The sequence below is a fragment of the Typopeltis vanoorti genome, chromosome 24, assembly GCF_054136105.1.
Source record: "Typopeltis vanoorti isolate ZY-2024b chromosome 24, IOZ_Tvanoo_1.0, whole genome shotgun sequence".
NCBI classification, from domain to species: domain Eukaryota; kingdom Metazoa; phylum Arthropoda; class Arachnida; order Uropygi; family Thelyphonidae; genus Typopeltis; species Typopeltis vanoorti.
The window spans coordinates 37,977,199-37,997,508 of record NC_143572.1 but is presented as its reverse complement, the minus strand read 5'-3'; the positions used below and the strand labels follow the sequence as shown (position 1 = coordinate 37,997,508).

General features: G+C 37.2%; 1 protein-coding gene across 1 annotated transcript in view; it reads left to right on the top strand.

Annotated features, from left to right (window-relative positions):
* The window catches only part of kl-2 (dynein heavy chain 2, axonemal kl-2), a 1,497,432-nt gene that overhangs the window by 860,915 nt on the left and 616,207 nt on the right, over positions 1-20,310 (top strand). The window contains exon 36 of the mRNA XM_090414156.1: positions 1,151-1,315. Within this exon, the coding sequence (XP_090270282.1) occupies positions 1,151-1,315 (165 nt within the window). The remainder of the gene's footprint in view (positions 1-1,150; positions 1,316-20,310) is intronic.

The following is a 20,310-nucleotide window of genomic DNA, read 5'->3' as shown; positions in this document are numbered from 1 at the left end:
TATTCAGACCTCCATGGAGTCAAAAGACTCATCGAGGGGAGCCCCCCCCCCCTGAGAAACACAAAGTCTATCATACCACTCCTTAAAATCATTGACCTTTCTTGCTCTCACCACTCCATCAGGCAATGCATTCCATGGTTTAACTACCCTCCATGCAAAGAAACCACTCCTCACCCTCTTTCTCACAGTTTCCTTTCGTAACTTCCAGGGATGGCCCCTTGTCACGACTCCTTCCCGCTGTTCAGCCAAGTGAAAGAACTCCTCAGTGTCAACCCTGTAACCACCTTTCAACAGTTTAAAAGTCTCAATCATATCACCTCTCCTTCTTCTATCCACCAAACTCTGCAGTCCACATTCCCTCAGCTGATCCTCATAACTGACATTGTACAGTCCTGAAACCATCTTTGCTATCTGCATTTGTACCCTTTCCACAGTTAATTTATCCCCTTCAAATCCTGGGGACCAAATCTGAGACAATAGTCTAAGTGTGGTCTGATCAGAGATGTATGCAACAGAATGATAACCCTTTTATCTCTGCAGATCAGTGTCCTTCTCATTATTACAGCAATCCTCTGTGTTACCTTCACTACCTTTGCAATATGTCCCCCAAATTTCAGGTTTCTATCAATCATCAACCCTAGATCTCTTGTCTCCCCTACTTCCTCCAGTATAACTCCTCCCATAGAGTATACATACATATATATATATATATATATATATATATATACACACACACACCTGTAAACAAGTATGCAATGGTATGTGTTTGTCAAATCCACTTTTTTAAATTCACCTTAGGTACAGATTTGCAAAACTTGACTGTTATATAAGTCAAGGTTTGTCTGTATAATTGTTAGAAAAGGTACAATGGATGTTGTGCTGTGTTGTTTGAGTATGATCCCTGTGATACCCATAATGTATTGTTTACATTAACAATACATTATAGCTGATATCTGAAAGTTACCACACAGTACAATACAGATAGTTAAGAGAATTAACCGGCAGATTTTCAAATCATGTATATCCCTTTTATGACTAGGATATGAGCATATTGACTCTGAATAATTATTACAATTTCTTATGTTTTGCATTTACGTAGTGTTCATGTTTTGTTTCTGTATTCTTACTAAAAGCATTTTTTGTAATATAGATAAAAGAAAGAATAGAAGAATTAGAAAGGCAATACCAAGAGAAACTTCAACATAAAGAAGAATTGAACCGAAAGGCCACAGAGTTGGAAACACAACTCGAAAGAGCTGCAAAACTAGTAGAAGGTCTCACTTCAGAAAAGGAGCGATGGATGATCAAAATTACAGTATGTATTTTTAAATATTGATGTATAGATAATTTTGAGTACTGTCTGTGCATCATGCTTTATGTTTTTTAAGATTCTCTCTCTCTCAAATAAAATTTGGAGAATTAAATGTATAGACCCACTACTTCTGAAAATAAGAATTTTTTTGGCACAAAGATTGTCCTAAAGTTTTTATTTGTTGATATTTTATTAAACTGTCCTTTTTAAAAAAATTTTATAATTTAATTAATATCATCGTATAATATAGATTTTATGTTTTTATTGTTATTACCAGAGAGTCAAGGATTCAGTAAGGGAGGGAACGTATCACCCACACTGGTTGTCATTATTTTATTTTCATTTATTCACACTATCTGCACTCACTACCTCTAAGGCAAACCATTCCAATCAAGCACCGCTTTATTAAAGAACCAGCTTTCATACATTTCTTGGCTGCACTTATTCTCAACTTACATTCTCTTATCTATTCCCATGAAATGAAAAATTCCATTTACTAGTATTCTATATGATCCTTTCAGATGTCTGTAAGAGTCTAGAAGTCTGAGACTCTATATTCCACAGTAGTTCCAATATCGCCTTTAATAATCTTTGTGCCTTTTCAACTATATATATATATATGTTATGCTCCAAGTGACTAACAGGTCATTTTCATAATGCCCGACCATTAGAAATAATGACTAAAACGGCTATGCGGCCTGATAAATATTGATTTGTTTATTAAATTGACCAGACATTATGAATAAAGCTACATTCCCCTTTGGGCAATTTGATTTGAGAAAAAAAAAATACACTTTTTTTTTCATAAAGAATTTGACCAAATGTTATGAATAAAGCTATATTCCCTTTAGACAATTTGATTTTCAAAAAAAAAACTCCTAACCTAACCTAACTTAAATTATGATCATCTCCCTTGTAATATTTTTAAATTTTGTACTTAATTCTTTTTCCATGCAATTTCTGTCACCATGGCCAATAATTATATGGGCATCTTGTAATATCTCAAATATTTCTTCAGTGTGAACGTAATATTTCATCAAATTGCCATATGAATATTTCAATACCCATATATGATGTTTATATGTTATGGGCCAAGTCACTTTAGTTTTTGGCTCTTGCTTTTTGTATCATTGTCAAATACGCTGATTTTGTAAAAATTTGAGTGATTTGGTCAAAGTTCCCTTCACATCTCCTGACAAAAAAAAATCAAAAGAATCTCTCCTTTCCGAACCCCTAACACTTCTAATACTGCCAAAAAGGTATCATTATTATAACTTTGCCCAACCAGATAATAGCGGTATTCATATTGACCTGTCAATGTGATAATTATGATAAACAACGTGAAATTTATTACAGTGCCCGATTTTGTTTGTCATTATTCATAATAGCCAGGCATTATAAATAATGGCCGTATTTATCATTTAGTCCATAACATATATATGCATCATCTTGGAAATAAGGAGACTAGATCTACACTCATTATTCCAGGTAATGTCATTTCAAATCCTTGTAAAGAGACCAAATGACTTCCTTATCTTTACTATTTCAGTGATTGTTTCAGCACTATGATTATTCTCTGAGATTTATTTGAAATATCTGCTATATGGCCACTGAAATCTAACATCCTATCCACTAAAACTCCAAGATCCCTAGCCTGATCACTTTCTTCTAGCATAATCAAACTATTTTAACACACCATTAAATATCATTACACCAAATTGCATAACTTTTCTTTTAATAACACTGAACTGGTAGCCATTGTTATATTATAATTATTATGATTCAGGCCTCCATGGAGTCAAAAGACTCATCATGGGAGGTTCTTCCTAGAGAATACAAAGTCTATCATACCACTCCTGAAATTCATTGACCTTTCTTGCTCTCACCACTCTGTCATGCAATGCAATCCATGGTTCAACCACACCACATGCAAAGAAACCACTCCTCACCTTCTTGCTCACAGCTTCCTTTTGTAACTTCCAGGGATGGCCCTTTGTCATCGCTCCTTTCCAATGTTCCATCAAGTCAAAAAACTCCCCAGTGTCAACCCTGTAACTACCTCTCAACAGTTTAAAAGTCTATCATATCACCTCTCCTTCTTCTATCTATCAAACTCTACAGTCCACATTCCCTCAGCCAATCCTCATAACTAACATTGTACAATCCTGAAACCATCTTTGTTATCTGTTTCTGTATCCTTTCCACAGGTAATTTATCATCCCTTTCAAATCATTGGGAACAAATTTGAGAATAATAGTCTGTGGTCTGATCAGGGTCTTATACAATGGAATAATGACTTTTTTATCTCTACAGGTCAGCATCCTTCTAAGTATTGCAGCAATCCTCTGCATTACCTTCACCACCTTTGTAATATGTTCCCTGAATTTCAGTTTTGTATCGATCATCACTCCCAGATCTCTTGTCTCTTTACAGCTCCTCCAATCAAGTATGCAGCCTCCCATCGATGCATCCCAAACTTCAAAACTTTACATTTTGCTATATTAAACTGATACACCCATTCATTTGCCCATTTCTCTAGTTTGTTCAAATTCTCTTGCAGGACTACCACTTCTGCACTATTACTAATAACCCTTCCCAGCTTCACATCATCTGCAAACAACTGAATATCCCCCTGAAATCCACTGACAATGTCATTGATATATAGGTCAAACAATATAGGTCCCAGTACTGAGATCTGTGAGACCCCACTTGTAACCTTCTGTCTCCTTACTTTTGCATACCATACAAAATTCTCTGATACTATCAGACAGCCAATCCTGAATCCAGTTGACTATCCTGACATCTAAAACCTATGTGCTTTAGATTAGGTTCTACTGTAAATTATGCCTTTGCAAAATCCAAAAAAATGGCAGTATATATGCCTTTCCCTCATCAACTGCTCTTGTCATATTACTAAAGCAAGAGTGCCCTTTAACAAATCCATGTTGATCTCACAGATAATATTTGTCATCTGTCCAATGCTGTACATGGTCCCTCACTAATCTCTCCAAGATCTTAACAACTAATGATGAAACACAAACTGGATTATAGTTAGACACATCCAGTCCGCTACTGCCCTTATGCAATGGCACTATCTTACCTCCCTTCCGTTCCTTAGGTACCTTTCTCGTAGTCAGACTTTCATTGAAAAGCCAGGTCAACGGTGCTTTCAGTTCTTTAGCACATTCTCTCAAAGCCTGTGGTGAAATATCATCCATTCCCATAGCTTTACTGACATCCAGAGTACTCAGTATTTGGAACCTGCCCTATCTCTCTAGTATTAAAACTTACTTCTGCAGGATGAAATACCCCACTAAAGTGTTCATTGGACAACTCCACTATGTCCTCTGCATCAGTCACTCTATTCCCATTTTATCCCACAATGTCATTCTTTCACAATCATTTCTCCTCCTCCTGACCACATACCTCTAAAATTCCCTAGGATTTTTTTTTGGATCTTAGGGCCAATCTCTTCTCATATTCCAGTTTCTCCTTCCTTACCATACTATTCACTCTCCTGACCTGAGTCTTATATTCTTCATGCATCTGCTCTTCACCTGTCTCCTTACATCTCTTCCATAGCCTCTTTTTCACGTGCAGTTCCTGTTTAATATCCTTTGTCATCTGCTTTACACCAAATTGTGTCCTCTTCTTCACTTACGGCTTACTATTGCTGCTAACTAACATTCCTTCACAATTTCCCAAGCACTAATGATATCCCAGCCTTCCAATTCTTCCCTCCATGAAACTTCCCCAAGTTGATATCTAAGACTGTTATAATCACCTGGCTTATAATCATCATCTGAGTTATTATCAGCTATTCTAATGCTGTGACCAAATCCAGGTCATCTATCCTAAGACATCTGTCCCTCAAAAATTCCAGAAATTCCATTCACTTATTACCACATGCATTTTTCTCTTCCCAGCTTATACTGCTGTAGTTAAAATCTCCCGTAACAATTATTCTTCTTTCACTTGGCAAGCTCAACTTCCTGAACATCTCCTGCTCCCCACCCATCTATGCTCCTTGGCTTGTAGCAACACCCCACTAAATATCCTGTCTTGCCCATCTTTACCTCACAGCATATGTTTTTCAAAACCATTAGTGTCACTGCCTTCCAGAGCCTCCATGCTTAGAGGACATAAGTCATCAATTATCATAAGCAGTACTCCACCACTGCGTTTTCTCTTCCTATCCTATTGAAAAATGCTGTAACCTGCTTCTTCTATTCCTGTTATTATATCATCTTCACTCAACCATGTCTCAGAGATTCCAATAATCTTTGGCCAGGCTGATACTATCAGCACCACCAATTCATTTCCTTTATTTTGGATCCTCCTGGAATTAGTATAAAGCATAAAAATGTCACTGCTTCTATACCTTTCATTAACCCCTCCTGACTCCACTGGGCTCAGCGTAACCTGATGTTGTCCCCCTTCCCCCAAGCACCCATTCCCACAAGAGGCCACTCCTGTTACCATCCACCCTGGGAATTCTAGTTTCCCTTCATTGACACACCGACGCATTCAGAAAACAGCAATCTCTCCTGATGCCTACATCTCTCCTCATTCAAATGCAGGCAGTCTCTCACATACAGTTCCTTTCTGTCCTCAAATGCCCTCCAAGTGTCCACATATGCAATCCTCTCTTCTGACAGATTGAGGTTATTATGCTATTCATTATTACTGCTCTTCTGCTCAGTTTGTCATTATCATACCTGGGTAACACACACACACACACACACACACACACACACACACACACACACACACACACACACACACACACACACACACACACACACACACACAATCTTTCCTCTCTGTGTTTTCTTTTTTACAACCTCAAGCATGAATCTCAGCTCTCTCACCACCCAATTTACACTGCCTCTCAAGTCATTCGTTCCCACCATCACAATGATCTCATCCACCCTTTCACCTCTCTTAATTGCCATAGCCACATTTTCTATCATTCCTCCAGGCAAACATTCCTCTGGCATCCTATCTTGCACACCATGAATCATCGAGTCTCTATACATCACACCTCTTACCACTCTGTTCCTTGATTGCTCACCTACATCCCTCTGTCTCTCTCTTCTAACCCTTTCTTTCTGTGTTTTCCTACTTACCTGCTGTCTTGGCATTACTCTATCCATGGTTCCAGCACTCCCTCACATTCTTCTCATTCCTCTCTCCAACTGTTTCCATTCTCTCCTCTTCTATCATTCCCATGACCGTCTCTCGCTCCTACTCTGATTCACCTTGCATTCATCTCTTCCATTTGCCTAATCTCATGTTTCATACTTCTCTTCTCATTCCCAAGACATTTCACCTTCTCTTTCTCTCTCTGCAAGTTAGCCACTCTTGCTTGCCATTCATCCTCCCAATCGAGGCAATCTACGAAAACTTCACAATCATTCAAGACTTCCACACTCCCCACTCTTAATTTTTCATTCATATCTCACTCATTATTCTCACCCTCTATCATATTATCAACTCTCAAGGTTGAGATTCTCCCCTCCCCCCAGTGATGCAATGAGATCAGCTATGGTAATATATAACTCACTAAGTTCCTCCCATTGCCTATATTTTGCTCATATATGCCTTCCTCCCTTCTTTCACCTGTAACATGTCCAACTGCCAGGATGCATACATATCACAAGCACTGCATGCCACAAAATCCTGTAGTATGGTAATCAAAATGTAATCCTTAAATAGGGGAGGACTTGGTGACATGCCATTTGTAACTGGAGCTGCGTCTGCTGCCATTATTCAAATAGTGCCAAGGATCTACTATAACTGAACGCTCTACTATAAATGAATTTACTTATGCATTACTATAAGTATAAACTATATTTAACTATACTAAATAACTAAATAACATAAACATCTTCTTCTTCTCTTCCACCACAGATGCATCCGACTCTGACCTCACATTTTTGGTAATGCAACAAGTTATTCTACAAATATCGCATGTCAATTACATTTCTGATTACCCTACCTATATTTGCATTATTAGCTAAAGGTGAATAGAATGAAATACTTGGTTGGATGTTGTTATAGACCAGGTAAAGTGGATGGTAGTGACTATGAAAAGTATAATCATATTAGCCAAGCAAATAAGAAAAGGGTTATCATTATGCACGATTTTATTTATGATAATATAGACTGGGATGATGAGATAGCAACTGAAAGTAAAGAAAATGAGTTTCTTGAGTTTTTGAGGAACAATTACCCCTCAGACAGTATGTAACAGAGGGCGCACGAGATTTGAGGGTTTGGGATTTGATCATCTATCTCATCAGAGGATGTAATTATAAATCAAGTGTCAAATCACCCTCCAGTTGGTGAGAGTGACCATGAAGTGATTACCTAGGTGGTTGCCAGCAGTATGAGGACCTCTGTGAGAATAGGGTATATGTGGAACTATAAGGCGGGTGATTATGAAGAGCTCAGGAAACAGCTTGCAGGTATAGCAGAGAATGAGGAGTTAGCAGGAAAAGAGATCAATGCAGCTTGTGGGATATTCCAGAATTATCTAGTAGAAGCAATGTCTAAATGCATTCCAAGGGTCAAAAGGTGGGTGAATGAAGGAGATTAAGCATGCAATACAGAAAAAAAAAATGCATTATGGAGACAGCATAAGAAGTGGAAATAACCATTTCCTTGAGAATTACAAAGACCAGGTAATAAGGGTGTCTTGGTTGGTAAGTGTAGCAAAAGTGAAGTATGAGCAGCAGTTAGGTAATGAAGTCAGAAAAAGTTCTTTCAATATGTAACAAAGCAAAAAAAAAAAAAAAGAATGATTTTGGAGGATGTCATTAATTGCAAAAAATGATATAGGGACAGCTGTTGCAGAAAATATAGTGGAGATACTTAATGAGCAGTTCATAAAGGTCTTTCATTCTTGTGAATGTGACTTCATGGATAGATTGAGAGCAGTTGATGATGGGGAGAAGGGACTGGCTTTAAGTGAGCAAGAGGTGTATGGGGGAACTGAGCAAACTTGATGTTAATAAGGCTGTGAGACTTGATAATATATCACCATGTATTGTATTGGAACTTGACATATTTTTTTAATATGAGTCTTGCACTGGGTCAAGTTCCTAAGGAGTGGAAGGAGGGCAAGATAGTGCTGCTTCATAAGGGAGGTGATAGAACTCAAGCATCCTGTTATAGGCCTATCTGTATTTCAGGTATTGTGGTTAAGTTGTTGGAGAAGCTTGTGAGAACTAGAATCCAGAATTGGGTTCACAAGAATGGTATTATATTTGATGGATAGCATGGATTCATTAAAGGGAGATCATGTTTTAGTAATCTACTTACTTATTACAATAAAGGTGATGGCTTCCTTGGACAGAGGAGAGGGATACACAGTAATGCACTCAGATTTCACAAATGCTTTTCATAGATTACTGCATGATAAGTTGATAGTCAAACTGGAATTGATGGGGTTGGATATTAGATTGGTGCATTGGATTGGAGACTGGCTATCTAATAGGTATCAGCAAGTTGTGTATGGGGGGGAGCTATATCCCGGAAAAGGAAAGTCACTAGTGTTGTACCTAAAGTGCAGTTTTAGAGCCATTACTGTTTAACTTGTATGTTAATGATATTGGCAAAAATGTGGATGGAAATATTCAGTTGTTTGCAGATGATGCAAAATTGGTATGAACTATGAAGAGTAGAGATGTTGTGGTCTTACAAGAAGACTTGAAGAAATTGAGTGGTTGGGCAGGGTAAATTGGATGCAAGGTCAGTGTTGCAAAATGTAAGGTTTTAAGATTTGGGAAACAAAAATGGGATGTAGAATTTATGCTTGGTGGGGATGTATTGTCGGAGGTGGAGGAAATAAAAGATCTTTGGGTGATAATGGATAAGATTTTAAATTTAGGGGGCACATTGCCAAAATTGTGAAGTCAACACAAAGACTTCTGAGAATGATGCAGAGGACACAGACTTGTAGAAGTATGAGATTCGTGTTCCATTGTATAAGGCTTTGATTAGGCCACACATGGAATACTGTGCCCAAATTTGGTCGCCTGGTTTTCAGAAGGAAGAAGAGATTCGGAAAGGGTTCAGAGGAGACGACTGACTAAGGTAGTTTCTGACGTCTGGAATGTCAAATATGAAGAAAGATTTAGAAGATGCAATTTACAGAGTCTAGTGGATATGAGGAAGAGGGGAGATATGATACAGACCTACAAGTTAGTAAAGGGTTGTTATATATAAAACACCAAGTTTTTTGTGTTCCTATAACACAAAAAACTAGGTGTCATCAATACCCTAAAAAACAGGACTCTGAAGATCTGCTCCAGTGAACAGGCACTGAAAAACGAATTTAAAGTGATCATTAATACTTTTCAAAAAAATGGATACAGCCAAAACACTATTAACAAAATTCTCTACAAGACCTCAATAAAAAACAATGACAAACCAGACTACAGTAAAACTATAACCATTCCCTACATTAAAGGGACATCAGACAAAATAAACAGAGTAATACAAAAATACAACCTCAAAGCCACCTTTAAACCTCCTGCAAAATTAAAAAGCTTACTCAACTCATCCAAAGACCCACTCCCTCTGCTGGCTCACCCTGGAGTATACCGTATTTACTGCACCTGCAATATACCATACATAGGAGAAGCAGGACGCACAATTCCGATCAGACAAAAAGAACATAAATAGCACATCAAATATAATAATTGTGGTGAAGCTGGCCTTTCTGATCATGCTCTGAACACCTTACATGCAATTGACTGGAAAAGCACTAGTTGTCCACATCACACCAAAACATGGTATGAATGCAAATTTAAGGAAGCTTGTGAGATCATTATCAACCACCCCAATCTAAACAATAATGATGGTCTAAAAATTCCATACATATGGAAGGCATATATTCATCCCACGAATCCTTCCTCTCTAAGAACAACTATAAACAGGACTCTAGAAAATCCAGGATCCTAAATCTATAATAACAAATTTAATACTGAAAAATAGGACATCACTGTTAAGGGGGAAAAAAAAAATCTATAAGAAAGTTTATTCATGTTGTAATTTATAAATATATTTTTTTTTTTAAATCAAAAATAACAATTGTAATAATAGAAATAGGACATCACCTTTACTGGAAGGAAAACCATCTGTAAGTAAGAATATTTATTCATGTAATCAAAAATTAAATTAGCTTGATGTAATTTTTTTTTTTTCACTAGAGGTCATGCTGGTGAGTAGCATGTGATCAAATCATTGTTTCTGTAGCTTACGGTTTGAAATGTAACACAGCGTGTCTTGTATATTTATGTATGCTCCAGATGATGATCTTGATATGAAGATCGAAATGTCGGGATAATAAAAAGAGTTATTCTAACATGGTTGTAGAATCCATAATTTCAAAAATGAATGCTGATGGCCATGTAACACTAAAAGAAAGGATAATAATTCACAACACTGCATACAAAAAACTTCTCACTCCCCTGCTCACACCTTCCTTATACAGCTTCCAGGTATGACCTCTGGTTCTCCCCTGATTTCCCACTGTTTTCAACACAAAAACTAGGTGTCATGCAGATATCCTTCCCATCCGCCAACCAAAAGATTAGAAACAGTTCAATTTGTAACTGACACAGAATTGATACCCTTAGCACCTTCTATGGGTCCCCGTTAACTGTAAAGTTAATTTGAGGAAGTCAGGCTATCTGGTCTCAGAATGACTGCCCTCCAGATCTTTGGTAAATTAATGCAACCATACTTGTCGAGGTTGGGGAAGTGCTTCATAGCAGATGCTGATCTAAAAAGTAGTCATTTGGTCCTGTAGTGACTTCTGTGTAAAACCAATGTCTTCCTCCATTTAATTCTATGTAATGAAATATCTAGAACATAGTCTGCTGGTCTGAAAGTTACTTGTAGGTGAGCTTAGCATTTATCTGAGAATAGATCAGCAGCATTTGTATCAAGCTAGTGAATATTAATGCTGCTATCCCCACATTTTACAAGAATACTTTGTGAAATACTTAATCCAGAACTGTGAGTCAGTTCTGTATACCATCTTGGAAAATGTTGCCACTAAAGACTTTAAATTAAGGATTGCCATTTAAAAAAAATCTTAGGCTCTTCAACAACATAACACTTTCAACTGCAACTACAGCAAGAACTCATATTGGCAAAAACCTTTCATCATAGGCACTCTAAGAAGATGCTGTCAATGCAATTAGTCAAGGGCATAATTTTGGCATCACACCCAGAAAGGTACCAGTTTTGAAAATAACGAGTGTCGATCAAGTTCGAACATGGTCGAACACCTACAGTGTCTAATAGGATTTGTCTTGATGTGGCCAGCACTCTGCCTAAATCCATACCTCCTGATAATAACATTCCACCTAAAGAAATACCATCACCTAAAAGTTATACAAGAACAAAAAAATTATCACAACCAAAGTTGACAAAGGTAATGAATACTACTGTTATTATGGACCAAACAGATTATAAGACAAAAATGAATCATCCCCTTAAGGACTTCTCTACTTATCATATTATAGATTAGGATCCTACCATATCTCAAAAGATAAAAAAAGTATATAAACTATTCAAAAAAGTTACATGACCGTTTCATGTCAAACCACTCAAGATTATATGGGGTTGCTAAAATTCATAAACCTAATAACCCCCTTCATCCAATAGCTGACCACATACACAGCTCCACTTATAAAATGGCCAGACATTTATCTAAATCACCCTCCTCATGCCAGAGGCAACTCTGCCTCTTTTATAAAAAATTTACTGCACTTTAAAAGTTTAATAAAAAATTTAACCTTGGCAGATTCTAACATCATGGTCAGCCTTGATATTACTTCACTGTTCACCAGTGTACCTTTGGCAGAGAAACTTGACCTTATTAAGCCACATTTCTCCTCTGATATAATTGATTTATTCAAATTATTATTATTATTATTATTATTATGTAACACCTCCAGGGAGTCCAAAGACTCATCGAGGGAGGGCGGCATCTACCTACAACTTTCCTTCTCTCCCCCAACCACAACTAGTCTCATCATACAGTCCACCAACGGCATCTACTGATGACCACCACTAGTATATTCACAGACAATCACAAACATCCATGCCCACAGCTGGATTCGAACCTGCAGCCTTTTGGCTGGAGAGCAGATACGCTAACCACTCGGCCAACCAGGCCATCCTCAAATTCATCATTTATTACAGTTACTTCTTATGGAAAGGAAAATAATATAAACAGCTAGATTGAACTGCTATGCTGAGTGCTAGAGTACCACTTAGTGAAAGGCTGTCAAATGTTGCTGTTGAAAAGATAAGTTTTATTTTTGTAGTAAAGTATCAATACTTTACTGCAATCTTTACTTTACCACATTGATACTTTACTATCAATGTGGGAATCAAATCTACACCAAAATACAATATTTGCATTTTGGTGTAGTTTTGTTTATTTTTTATAGTTTAGTGTAACTTTGTGATTATTCAGATTTGTGTGATTGGAACAGACTCTTTCTATTTTTGAAGCTTGTGGTGAATGACAACAAAATGGCAGCAGAAACAAGAGCAGTGCATCACACATGAAAATGAGGATAGGCAGTATGAGAACGGGATGGCCTGGGATGTAGTTGAGTCTGAAGAGATAGATAGGGTAAGTGGTTAATAGTTAAGTGTGGGACAATCACAACCTATGAGTGGCATAGGCAGGACTGGTTAGAGACCTAAAAGTGAATTGCTCTGTTTATTTACAAATTCCAGGAGCATCAGAAATAAGGAGATGAAATGGTTTCATTGATTGAGTTTATTCACCCAAAATTTGTTGGAATAAGTGAAACATAATTGGATAAGGATGATATCCTGAGGAATAGAAATGGAAGTGTATGATGTTTTCTGTGGGAATTGAAAGGACAAGAAGGGAGGGAGGGAGGGGTGTTGTTGATGATAGCAAGCAAATTTTATGTCTGCACAAAGTGGAGATGTGAGATACAAATATCAGTGATGGTTTTGAGTCGGTATGGTGTGAGGTGGAGGTTGACAAGAAGAGATATTTATTTAGATGCTGCTATAAGCCAAGGAATGTAGAGGATGGGAATGAATGAGCAACTTTTATCAGGTTACTGAACAAGTGGAGGGGCAATTATTATGTGTGATTTTAGTAATAGCAGTATCAAGTCACCTGATTTATACAACTATTACTAAAATCACACAAAAATATAAGCAGCAGTTACAAATGAGTCTAAAAGAAATCTTAGGGTATTTTTTAATATGTCAGTGATAATGGAGAATGATGAACACTGAGGAAGATATAGTAGAGGATAAAAGCAGTTGTATTCTATCCTTTTGAGGATAACATAATGTATGCTATCATCACAGAAGGAAGTCAGTGGGAATAGGGAGGAATTGATTAAACTTGATGTTAACAGAACCACAAGACTTGATAGTATATCACTGAGTGTCTTGAGGGACTATTCCAGTCAGTTAACAACTGCTTAAACTTATCTTTTTAACATGAGTCTTAGATTGGCCCAACTTCCAAAAGAGTGGAAAGAGAATGAAATTGTTCTGCTTTATAAAGGGTTGACAAGACTACGGGTTGAAATCATAGGCCAATCTGCTTGTCTCAAGTTCTGCTCAAGGTGTTGGATAAGCTAATGAGGATGAGGATTCAGAAGTAGGATGACAGCAGTAGAATTCTTTCTAATCGACAGCATAGGTTTGCTAAAGGAAGTTCGTGTTTTAGCAACTTACTTATTTTAATAAGTAAATAAATGCTTACTTACTTAACCCCCAATATGACTGCATACTGAGGGTTAAGCGAGTAAATAGAGTGGGAGTGAAATCGATGAACGGCGAAATCAAGCAAGCTGTGCCTGAAAAGAAAATGTTATGGAGAAAGTACAAGACAGTTGGTGATGATCAGATCCATGTATAAGGTATAAGGTGCAGGATAGGAAGGTGACAAGCATGGTAAAGAAAGAAAAGGTGCAGTATGAGAAGAGATTGGCTGGTCAGGCCAAGGTTTACTCAAGGGAATAATTCCACTACATGGCAAGCAAGAGGAAAAATAATTATGGCAGACTAACACTGGTGGATAGTCATGACAGCAGACTAACAACTGCAAAGGATATAGTAGAATTACTAAATAAGCACTTTATCAGCATATATGACACTGGTATAAATTATACAGTACAATATATAGAAGAGAGGCAAGTATTAGGAGAATTAGAAGTGAAAGAAACAGAGGTGTATCACATGTTGGTTGGGTTAGATGCGAATAAGGCTGTAGGAATGGATGACATATCACCACGTATTCTTAAAGAATGTGCACCACAGTTGGCTGCACTTGACCTGTTATTTAATGAAAGTCTTGCAATAGGTAAGGTTTCTAAGGAGTGGAAAGAGCAAAATAGTACCAAAATAATAACAAAATAGTAACAAAATAATAGAGGAATATAGTAAACAAGCATTGTTCTAAGACAGAAGTCTCCAACTATAGGCCAGTCTGTATGACTGCAGTTGTGGTCAAGGTGTTGGAGAGATTGATAAGGAATAGAATACAGAATTGGATTGATGGACATGGCATTCTTTATGAAGGTCAGCATGGATTTGTAAGGGGGGGGGTAGGTCCTGTTTCAGTAATATACTTGCATTTTATGATAAGGTGACAAGTGTGTGTTAGATAAGGGAGAATCATATACAGTGATATTCTTAGACTTTGCAAAATCGTTTGATAGATTACCACATGATAAGCTACAAAGGATGGGGATAGTGTATTGGTTACATGGATCAGAAATTGACTCTGAAAATTACCAGCAGGTTGTGTATGATGGAGCAGTGTCTCAAAAACAAAGAATAACCAGTGGTGTGCCTCAGGGTTCTGTTCTTGGGGCCCCTGCTGTTTAACTTGTTTATAAATGATATATCATGTGGATGGGGATACTCAGTTATTTGCTGATGATGTAAAGTTGGGAAGAATTATAAGAAGCACAGCTGATGCTGAATCCATTCAAGAAAATTTAAATAGACTTTTTACTTGGACAAAAGAGTTGGGTTGTAGTTTTAATATCCATAAGTGCAAGGTGTTGCATTTTTGAGTGCAGAAATATAAGGCTGTGTACTATGTTCATGGTGCTATACAGGAAGTGGATGAGATTAGAGATTTGGGAGTGATGATTGACAGTAGACTGAAGTTTAGAGGACATATTGCTGGGTTTGCAAAGGTTGCACATTGTAGTACTGCTATGATAAGAAGTACTCTAATATGTAAGGATCAGGAAGTGGTTGTGCCATTGTATAAGGCAGTGGTCAGACCACACTTGGACAATTGTGCTAAGATCTGGTCACCTGGTTTTCAATATTATGTGGAGACATTGGATATTGTCCAGATGCGAGTGACTAAGACAATGTCAGGACTTTGGAATGCTGGCTATGGAGAGAGAAGTTCAAGAAATGTGAATTGCAGATTTTGGTGGATAGAGAGGTGATATAATAGAGACGTTTAAGTTAGTGAGAGGATTTTATCAAATTAATTCAGAGGGAATTATAAAAAAAGCAGAAGGTGACAGGGGAAGAACCAGGGGTCATTTTTGAAAGTTATTGTGGTGTTGCTACAAACCAGGGAGACAGAAGCTGGGGATCAGGAGATGTTTAGACAGTTGAGCTTGGCAGGTGCAAGAAAAATGATTATTATGGGAGATTTTAACTACAGCAGTATAAATTGGAGAGAAGAAGATGCATGTAACAATAAGGAAATGGAATTTCTAGAATTCTTGAGGGACAAATGTCTTAGGCAACTTGTAATAGAGGGAGCAAGAGGTTCAAAATAAGAGTTTTTGATTTAGTCATAGTATCAGAAGAGTTGATAAAAACTGAGATGATATCTCTCCCACCAGTTGGAGAGAGAGTGACCATGTGGTTTAGACTTGGAAGATGAATAGACATGCAGGAGTATCAAAGAGATGGGAACATATGTGGAATTATAAGGCAGGTGATTATAATAGTCTTAGATATCAACTTGGGGAAGTTTCATAGAGGAAGGAATTGGAAGGCCGGGATATCATTATGGGAAATTGTGAAGGAATATTTGATAGCAGCAATAGTAAGCTGTATTCCACAAGTGAAGAAGAGGACACAATTTAGTGTAAAGTGGATGAAAAACAATATTAAACGGGAACTGCATGTGAAAAAGAGGCTGTGGAAGAGATATAAGGAGACAGGTAAAGAGCAGATGCATGAAGAATATAAGACACAGGCCAGGAGAATGACTAGTATGGTAAGGAAGGCAAAACTGGAATATGAGAAGAGATTTGTGCTAAGATCCAAAGAAAATCCTATTGAATTTTTTAGCTATGTGGCCAGTAGGAGGAGAAATCATTGGGGAAGAATGACATTGTGGGATAAAATGGTAATAGAGTGACTGATGCAGAGGGCATAGTGGAATTGTTCAATGAACATTTTATTGGTGTATTTCATCCTGGAGGAGTAAATTTTAATACTAGAGGGATAGGCAGGCTTGAGGTTTAGAGTGACAGTAGGAGAGCATGTTCCAAATACTGAGTACTCTGGATGTCAGTAAAGCTGTGGGACCAGATGCTATTTCACCACAAGTTTTGAGAGAATGTGCTAAAGAACTGACAGCTCCTTTGACCTGTCTTTTCAATGAAAGTCTGGCTATGGGAAAGGTGCCCAGGGAATGGAAGGAAAGTAAGATAGTGCTATTGCATAAGGGCGGTAGTAGCAGACTAGAACTGTCTAATTATAGGCCAGTTTGTGTGTCATCAGTACGTGTTAAGATCTTGGAGAAATTAGTTAGGGACTGTATATAGCATTGGGCAGATGAGGTTAATGTTATCCATGAGAGTCAACATGGATTTGTAAAGGGGCATTCTTGTTTTAGTAATATGCTAGCCTTTTATTATAAAGTTGCAAGAGAGCAGTAGATGAGGGAAGGGCATATACTGCCATTTTCCTAGCCTTAGCAAAGGCATTTGAGAGGGTGCCACATGATAAGCTGATATTTAAGTTACAGCACATGGGTCTGGATGTCAGATTGGGGGTCCCACAGGGCTCAGTACTGGGACCTATATTGTTTAACCTTTATATCAATGACATTGTCATTGGATTGCAGGGGGAATATTCAGTTGTTTGCATATGATGCAAAGCTGGCAAGGGTTATTAGTAGTAGTGCAGATGTGGCAGTCCTGCAAGAGGATTTGAATAAGCTCGACAGATGGGCAAATAAATGGGGATTGTCAGTTTAATGCAGCAAAACGTAAGGTCTTGAGCTTTGGGACACATCGATGGGACTCTCTATACTCTATGGGAGGAGCTATACTGGAGGAAGTAGGGAGGACAAGAGATCTGGGGTTGATGATTGATAGAAATCTGAATTTTTGGGGACATATTGCAAATTGCGGAAGGTAATACAGAGGATTGCTGCAATAATGAAAAGAACACTAACCTGCAGAGATAAAAAATGGGAGAATGTGTTTAGGTTATCCTTTTAATGTAGCAAAGTGGATGGCTTTAAAATATGGGAAGCAAAGATGGGATACAGAGTATAGGATTTGTGGGGATATCTTAAAGGATGTGAAGGAGACAAAAAATATGGTTGGGAAGATGGTTAGGGAGAGACTAGAAATTTCTTGGACATTTTGCTAAAATTGTGAGAACAACTCAGCAAATAATGGGAATGATATGAAGAATACTGACATAAGAATGAGCCAGTAAATTATTATTCCATTGTGCAGGAGTTGTTGAGATAGCATATAGATTTCTGTGTAAGGATCTGGGTTCCTGGTTATCAAAAGGATGATGAGTTGTAGGAGAGGGTTCAGAGCAGTTGCATGCGGTAAAAATTTTAAGTCGGGGTTGCTGCATATACAAAAAAAAAAATAAATTCTTTTTTCCTAATTAGTAACAAATTTATTAATAAATAAATTTACATATTAAAAATTGCTTTATTAAAAATATTTCATCCTCACCAGGAACAAACACCAATAATAAAAATTTCATATCAATAGCAAGGATAAGAGCAGACGAATTTTGGCGTTAGATTGCAATGCATTTGTTTTGAGTAACGATAATTGAAAAAATATAATTCTTTTCATATTTTCAACAGTGACACTCATCATAATTCAGCCTTGTATCTGTAATAAATAAATAATTATATGTTATTTTAACAAAATGAAATAAGATTGACAAAAAATATTTCACCACACACACACACCAATAAAAAATGTTTCATATCTCACAGAAATAACATATGGACACTAAAAATACACTGCTGTTTGAACAGTGTCGGAATGACTTAATGTGCAATGACAAGTGCCAACGAATAAAATGTTATTTTAACAAAATAAAATAAGATTGACAAAAAATAGTTCACCACGCACACGCACCAATAATAAACATTTCATATCTCACTGAAATGACATGCAAAAAATACACTGCTGTTTGGGCAGTGTCAGAATGATGTAATGTGCAATGACAAGTACCAACGAATAATGGCGTTAGATCGCAGTGGATTTGTTTCGTGTAACGATAATTGAAAAAATTTAATTCTTTTCATATTTTCAACAGTGACAGTCATCATAATTCAGCCTTGTATCTATAATAAATAAATAATTATACGTTATTTTAACAAAATAAAATAAGATTAACAAAAAATAGTTCACCACACACAAGCACCAATAATAAACGTTTCATATTTGGTATCGAGGCTAGCTGGTGAACGGTCGTGCTATCGGAGAGCTCCTGAGAGATTTGTGTTTTTTGTTGATTTATTGGTGTTTTGGATTCAATTTTGTTGTTTTGGTGTTTTGAATTCAATAATTTTGGTATATTATTAGAGCTTTATTAACGTGGTTAGTGTACTAAGTGTTTTATAACATAATCTATGTCGGAGGTCGCCGCTAGATGAATTCGTAATGAGTAGTGTTCGTGCAAGCTCCAGATAAGATAAGTATCATTTTCAGTTATCGATACAAATTACTTAATATTGTGTAGTTTTGTTTTGTTTGCCTTGCGTATTTTAGTGCGTCTATTTTTGGTGTGTTATAACGTTTATTTGACAAAACACGTTACAGATAAATATGGCACCTGTGCGTAGGAAAATGGCGGCCAGTAATGAAGGTTCGCCATCGTTATCTAAGAACGGTAGCATAAAAGAAATGAGTCAGTGTACTAGCTGTGAAATGTACGCTTTGCGGAGTGCGGTCGGAGTGTGGTTAGATGATGATAAAGGATTGAATGTGTGTAGAAAATGTAGGGAGAATGCGGAATTGAAGTGTATTTCGGATCGTGAGTGTGATATTTTTGTCAACCTTCAAAATGAAGGAAATAGGGATATGACAAGAAACGGCAAGGTTGTACATGAAAATTGTGAGAGTGTGAATGTAGAAAGTGTGAATGATAGTATAAATGGTTTCTCAGAGAACAAAAAAGATGAGATAGATGCATTGAGTGAGATCGCGTTGTTGAATAGTGCGATAGAAAGAGCAAAACAGCAGCTAGAGTGCATGAACAAAAGTAGACTGAATGAACCAACCAATAATAAAAGGTATGACAGGAAAAATAGACTTATGAATGTGAACATGAACAAAATGAAGGATAGAGTGCTGTATGGAGACTCGTTAGTACGAGGTGTGTTAGTAGAGGACTTGACAAAATCGTACCAACCTGGTGCGACCATAAAGGACGTAACTGCGTCAATTAGAGAGCAAAAGGAAAGGGTGAAAGAAATGACTGTTGTGGCAGGTACGAATGATTTGAAAGGAGATAAAATGGAAATGATAGAAGACCTGAATGAATTGTTTGAGGTAGCAAAAGAAAAGAGTGAGAGAGTTAGAATGATTAGTCTTTTGCCACGGTATGACAGTGAAATGTTTAAAAGGAGGGCTATAATTGCAAATGACTTTATGCGTGGGTTATGTATGACGAGTGGTGTGGAATTTGTAGATATGTGGAGTGAGTTTGATGGGCGAAAG